Raw genomic sequence first — 7,089 nt, 5'->3', positions numbered from 1 at the left:
TACATATTATCCATTTGAAAAACAATAATATGGTAGGTAGTGTCATTATAGTAATGTGACCAATGATTTTAAAAGTATATTGGAATTATCATAAAACGTTGTAATAGATTACCTGTATAGGCTATAATTTATACGAAGAAGATAAAGAGAGGATAGGAAACTGTTTCCTATACCTACGTGGTTGCGTATACTCGCGTACGTCTTTTATGCCCGTTGGTCATTAGTAGTTACAGTTATTTCGTAACACTAGTTTCCTAAGCATTCCAAATGTAATCATTCCATAATATCGTATCCTCTATTATAACTTGTAAGTAATTATTATTACTAATCGCGCTTATAAGATGGCATTCTGCATGATGCACGTATAAATAATATGTATAATGAGAATTAAGACTTGAGAGTTGAGAGAGAATATACGAGTGGACGGGACGATCCGATGAACGATAGAAACAAATTGATTAAGCCAATTTTCTCTAATAAAAAAATCTTTAAATATGTGTTCACTTGTTATAGTATACAAACAAATATGCGTGTACTCGAAGAAAGTTTATGTGCAAACGGTTATATATATACTTCGTAATCAACGCGAATAATAATTTTGGCAAATCTTTCCATTTATTATAATTTATCATGAATAGCATCACGAAATCTGCATCAATATATACGATAATATAATATAAGTACCTACAGTGCATAGTATTATGTACGTAGTTGCATTTAACATAATATATGGCGGAATATTTGTTTATAATTTGTTTTTATACAGGTACAGAAATACATAACGCACTGCCGCGCCGGTGACTCTCGAGTGTCGACGATCAGTTAGAAAAATTATTTTTTTTGAACAGTTTAGAGTGTTATTAAGTAAGTACCTGCGTATTGCGCGCGGATGTGTTCACCTTTAATATCTTATGCAATCACTTTATAAAAGTATTTGAAACTTATTAGATTTTTGTTTACTCTTTTAAAACCGTATAGTTTACACGGTTTGGATCGGGTTCGTAAGGTCAAATGTGGAATCGCCAGCTCGCGGACAGGAAAAAGAAAAACGCATAAATTGTTGTCAGTGAATATAATAAACATTACATTATTTATATTATTACAATATCATACCCTCATTGAACATGCAATTTATAGGAGGAATGCAGTTAAGACTTGCATCATAAAACTGCAACGTCGTGTAAAAGATATTATGTTTAAACACATTTTTAAACCTATCGTGTACTTACTAATATATAGTAACTTATATTGTTTGTAATACATTATTACCTATACTCGGAGTCGGAGAGACGATTGAAGGCACAAAACAAGATGTATATTTTAATTATCGCAGTCGGCGATTTCACAAACAGAAAAAAACGAAAACGGACACCGTACGTATATTGTTGTAGCTAATAAGACATATTTTTATTTTTTTCGTACAATAGTTGCTAGATAGATAATACGCTTTGCTATATGCAGTGGCCAGTGTCGTTACATAATAGGTAGGTACCTACGTACAGTATATAGACGGGTATTATAGGAATTGCAAAGACTGAAATACGGAGATAGGACGAGGCTGAAGAATAGTAAAAAGCCGATAGTGTGTCAAGTCGCAACGACACAATAATTTATTATTTTTTCGTTTGTCGCTAAAAATTAGTCTCGACGTCGTTCGCCCATCAATTCAGTATATTTCCGGCTGTCTGCGAGTATATTATTATTATTATTATTATATGTGAAAACGCGTACATGTATAATATATAGGTACACGGTGATGACGAAAACGTTTCCTGCCCACCGACGTCAAAACTATAGGTAAGCGTTACGACTAGTGTGTGTGTGTGTGTGTGAGTGTGTTTCTTCATTCTACATAACGTACGCACTTCTCCGATCAATCGCGACGATTCGACTTTATCCTCTAATATCAGCCCAAGGTGTAATTTCACTCTCAATATATTATGACGTCTTACCAAATGGATTAAACTCATCAGCCGTTAGCCGTAGTTGTTATATATTTTTTTCTATATAAAATACGAGTAAATAACCCCATAATAACAATGTTACTCATCGACTCGTATTTTTATGCGGCTACAGGGATTTTCTTTTTGTCGATAATCTAGCCGTTTTGTCCGGTTGATACTCCAAAGTAGGTACCTATTGGGTCTCAGTGTTCGAAGTGGCTAAATAATTGGTGTTGAAAACTGAAGCGTAGTATTGTGATGGGAACATTTTGTATAGGACGACTAGGTGGCGTAACTGGGTAAAAAACCATGGGGGACAAAATAATTTATTCACCAAAATCGAAACCATAAATTAATTGTTTATTTTTACACAAGCCTTAAAACTCATTTTATGGCTTTGAAATAACCCGTAGGTAGTTACCCATATCGTTAAATGATATTAAGTACATAAAAGTTTATTAAAAAACAGGTAGGTATGCTATAACCTTATTTGAAAAAAATAATGTATTGATAATCCTGTTCCTGTGATCGTATAATTCATGAAATAATATTATTGGGTTACTTTTGTAACTGCGATAACTGCAATAATACGTCAGCAAATTATACAACAAGATAAACATAAAATAAATGTACATTATACTTACACGAAATAATTTGAGGGCAAAAATTATTTTAAACTTATAAAATATGTTTATTATACATTGCATTCATTCTTTTTTTTTAGAAGATTTAAAGATTTATACGCTTGGCATATCAGTGGGAGGAGGAAATGATAACTTTACCCCCTCAGAAATTTCAGGGTACAAGTGCCCTCTTGCCTCTGCTCCTCAATTATGCAATTCGCCATTGTATTACGTCAACGATTTTATTCAGGTGATGAATTTAAATTTAAAAATAATACTATTATACACATGGTATTTGTGAATCTGAGCATATGATTAGAATACATAATAATATAATATTATTGATTTGTGATTAAAACAGAGAATTCTCACAAAATTATAAGTAGGAGTAAATATTATGCGAATGGAAAAAAGTGGAGGGGCTTGTTCTTAATAGTTCCCACTTTGATTATTCAGTGTTTTAAACAACTTTTTGCACTACGTAAAATGCTCCTCTTACAGTTAGAGCCGTTAGAGGTGGTTGCGATTGGTAATAATTGTTTGCGGTCGACGAACTTTTCGTTGAAATCACTGCTCAATGCAGCTGAATGTTGAACTACTTCGATTATTATAATTTATATATTAAAGCGGCCATTATTATTAATATATAGTAGTATACATATTACTTACATAATAATCTACATAAATTAAACTTTCTCGAAATAATACAGCCGGTATGAAATTTTTCTAACAACATATTATATTTTAATTAAATATTTAAGGTATATTAAAATAATAGTATTTTAATATTGTACATGGTCTTCCCCACTTTAAATGAACATTAATTCATCGTCATGCTCGGTCCAACACTTTGACAGGTGACCCCGTGCCAGTGCGATTTAATTATTGCGCAATCCCAAAATATGTATTCAAAAACATGCTTTCATAATAAATTTCATTTTCATTATTGTGTTAAGTGTTGGTTAGGCTCAACTTAAAAACACAATTCAAACGCCTACATATATAATAGACAGAGTAAAAGATTTTTATAACAATTTCTCGAAAGCACAATATGATGTTTAATTTTAAATCAACTGATATAAACAGATGAAAAATCGTATTACTGTGTTATTAACCCATTAGCGCCGGAGTTTTTTTATTTATAATTTTAACCAAAATTTTGTTGAAAACGTATATATTTGACCTTAAAAATAATTGTAAAAAAAAAAAAAATGAAATATTTTCATTTGTTTTTGAGATAAAACACGTTGCCATATGGCAACGCTAGGAGCTTATAATAACTTTTATCACGAAAATACAATTAATTCATCTTGTAATATTTTTTTATATTTGTTTCCAATTTATAACATAAATATATACATATAATATACTAAACTATGTTTGAAAATACTTTATAAGTTTAAATATAATATTGAATATAAGTAAAAAAAAAATTTTTATTATAGCTTGCACAATACACTTTTTTTATTTAGCTTGTATGGAATGGTATAAAACAATCGATACATAATCCTACATTGCATTTTGAGCACATTGTTCTCATAATTGACTTACAATTCTTTCCAGCACACCTTTTCTTTTTTTTATCTTCAGTTTGTTTTACCATATGATCTATTTTGTCAAATCTGATTGAGTCTGAAACCCGACAATCAGTCGAAAATGTTGATTTTGATGGTCTTCCGATTGCTTTTGGCTTAGTTTGATAACTTCGTAAATAAACATTTACGATTTCTCTTTTGAAATCAAGTTGATTAATTTTTGTTCCCCCTGCTTTGTTGTATAAAATCCAACTATTTTGGAGAGCTACATCGAACATCCATGTTATCAAAGGCCAGTACCATTTTTTCCCTCTAATACCAATACGGTAGCATGCGATATTCTGGTCCATTTGATCCGTACCGCCCATATACGTATTGTATTTTGCAATAAGTCTTGGTCTTGGGACTAATACATTTCGTTTTTCTTTTTGCGAAAATCGTTTTACTTGTCCGACATGTTGAGAACCACACGACGATGAAATCATTGTAACGACGGCATTGTCCATCCAACGTAGATACAATAGTCCATCATTCCTCTCCATAGCAGTCTCAAAATATCCACGATTTTTTTTTTTAAATTCTGTTTTGTTTGTCAATGGGCAATTTTTTGGAATCCTATTATCACGAATTGTACCAATGGCACTATATCCACGAAATCTCAAGAATGAAAATAAAGCGGGACTTGAAAATAAATTGTCCATATAAATATTATATTTTAATTTTCTTTTATTATCCGGAATTTCATCTAACAATACCAAAAGTGGGCTAGCAGCCTTACCAAATAATTTTTCATAATCAGAATTCGATTTGAGGTTTTTGCCCTGATAAAGATCAAAATTCACTAGATAACCATCCTTTGTGTTCAGACACCATATTTTATACCCAAATCGTATTGGTTTTCCCCTGATGAATTGCTTACAGCTATGCCGTCCAAAGTATTTCACCATACTTTCGTCGTATGCCAAATGCTCTTCTGGTACGAAATTATCAACACATCGTTTTTTCAACATTTCCATAAAAGGGCGAATTTTCCAACCCTTGTCATTCTGGTTAATTTCTGTATTATTAGAACAGTGAAAAAAACGACAAATTTGCAAAAACCTGTCTCTGCGCATTGATTGGGATACAGCAATATTTTTCATGTCATCACCATTATCCCAATAATGACGTTTTGATGGTAAATCATTATAGCCACTTACGTACAAAATTGCCAAAAAACATCGAATTTCGTTGACAGTAATATTGGGATCGGGACAATTTAAAAATAATGCGTAATTCTTGGTTTCTACTACAAAATGTTGTATTATTTCATCGTCAATAAACTTTTCGAAAATTTCGGTTATGGACATATTTTGATATTTTGAGTAGTCGGGTTTAGGAAATACAGTTGTCGTTTCAATATCAAAGTCGGCCTCCTTTATCCAACACGGTTTACGTTTCGATTTTATACGAGTGCTCATCCACTTTTTATATTTATCCGATAACTGATTAGGTCCTACGATTGAAGTTTCACGTGTAGTATGAACTTGAGAAATATTATTTTGACTGACTTCATAATTAACGCCTAAACGTTCATTGTTTTGAAACCGAATTTCAGCATTTGCTAACAATTGCCGAGAACTGAGATTGTCAACGAAACTAGTTGGGAAAAATGGTATTTTTATAAATTTGGTTATGAATAAAATGAAAATAAATAAGGGACTTACCCACTCCCATCCTCATCTGCGGAATCTCCATCTGACTCAACATGAGGATAAGGAGGTTCAATAAAAATATCTCCCTCTATATCTTCATTTAAAAGAATATCTAACGCCTCGGAGAGTGAAAACCCATTTCTAATCGAAAAAATGAAAATTCTATTAAAAACAGTCCTATAAACGCCTAGTGTTGCCAAATGGCAACATTGAACTTCAACCTTATATAAATACGTGAATGTTAGTATTTATTTATTTTTTTGTACGTAACTATATAGATAATATTGTACTAAATGCGTTTTACATAGAAAAAAAAAATTATATACAATAAAAGTATTCCAAAATTTACTTACTCGAAAGAAAGATCCATTTTTCGTAGAACGACGGCAATGCACAAAGTCAAACAACGATATAACCAAAATGATAATAATAAACGGAATCGATTTTACCCGTATCTTATCTTGAAATAATATACTATTACATAATGTTATTGCCGCAGCAGTAGGTACAATTCCCAATGAGAAATAAACTTCTAAAAATAGGTCTACCTATGATGCCATATGGCAACGCACGGCGTTAATGGGTTAATATTATTATTTTTAAATTGAGTTTTTCAAGTTTAGATGGATAATCTATTTTATTATCAAATAGTTTAATAAGAACATTAAATTTTCAAGTATTTTCTTCTATTTTTTGGAGCGGACATAATATTATATTATATTCGATGCGTGCTGGTATTTTTATTTTAAATTTAAAATGTCTGAAACATGAATTCGTATTTTTTGGATTCCAACGATATGCGGATATTTTAAGTCTTAACAAATCTTTGCTTAATCTAAACAAACATTTTTTTATTTTTGGTTTTAAAAAGTTGTAATAAGAGTCTAAAAACAGTACATATATATAGGTAGGGATTTTAATTGATTGGTTATTGTTAGTGTTGTTTACTTTAATTAATTTCTATCAAATAAAGTCTGCGCAGTAACCGCAAGGCTGTGACATCGAAAACGAAATAAAAAAATTATCTGGCTGTATAAAAGTATACCCAATATACTTTTATGCACAATAATTTTTTATTAATATTATGAATAATTTAATAAATTCAAGTATAATTCAACGCAATAGAAATATTTATAATTTTCAATAGAACAACTGAAGAATATAAATGTGTAGGAGTAGGTATTTCTGTATATATTAGAATATGTGGGAATTATTTTTGTTTTCAAAACAATTTAACATTATTTTTCTTTCAATTTAGCATACACAACAAAGTGAATTAGAAAAAAATATAAAA

The 7,089-nt window shown here is 30.7% G+C and overlaps 1 protein-coding gene and 1 long non-coding RNA gene across 2 annotated transcripts; one reads left to right on the top strand and one right to left on the bottom strand.

Annotated features, from left to right (window-relative positions):
• The first annotated feature begins 775 nt into the window (after positions 1–775).
• LOC111041270 lies at positions 776–3,191 on the top strand. Its single transcript, XR_002605298.1, has 4 exons — positions 776–864; positions 979–1,062; positions 1,138–1,373; positions 2,668–3,191. It is a non-coding gene; the product is annotated as an uncharacterized LOC111041270 (long non-coding RNA).
• Positions 3,192–3,969: 778 nt separating this feature from the next.
• On the bottom strand, positions 3,970–6,357 carry LOC111041241 (piggyBac transposable element-derived protein 3-like). Its single transcript, XM_022325463.1, has 2 exons — positions 5,808–6,357; positions 3,970–5,739 (listed from the first exon to the last, which is right to left on the bottom strand). Exon 2 carries the CDS (start codon positions 5,559–5,561, stop codon positions 4,035–4,037), a length of 1,527 nt encoding a protein of 508 aa, XP_022181155.1. The 5' UTR covers positions 5,562–5,739; positions 5,808–6,357; the 3' UTR covers positions 3,970–4,034.
• Positions 6,358–7,089: the final 732 nt, after the last annotated feature.

This window comes from Myzus persicae, unplaced genomic scaffold, assembly GCF_001856785.1.
Source record: "Myzus persicae strain clone G006 unplaced genomic scaffold, MPER_G0061.0, whole genome shotgun sequence".
In the NCBI taxonomy this organism is placed as follows: domain Eukaryota; kingdom Metazoa; phylum Arthropoda; class Insecta; order Hemiptera; family Aphididae; genus Myzus; species Myzus persicae.
Note: the sequence above shows the minus strand (reverse complement) of the source record. Positions and strands in the feature narration are given on the sequence as shown.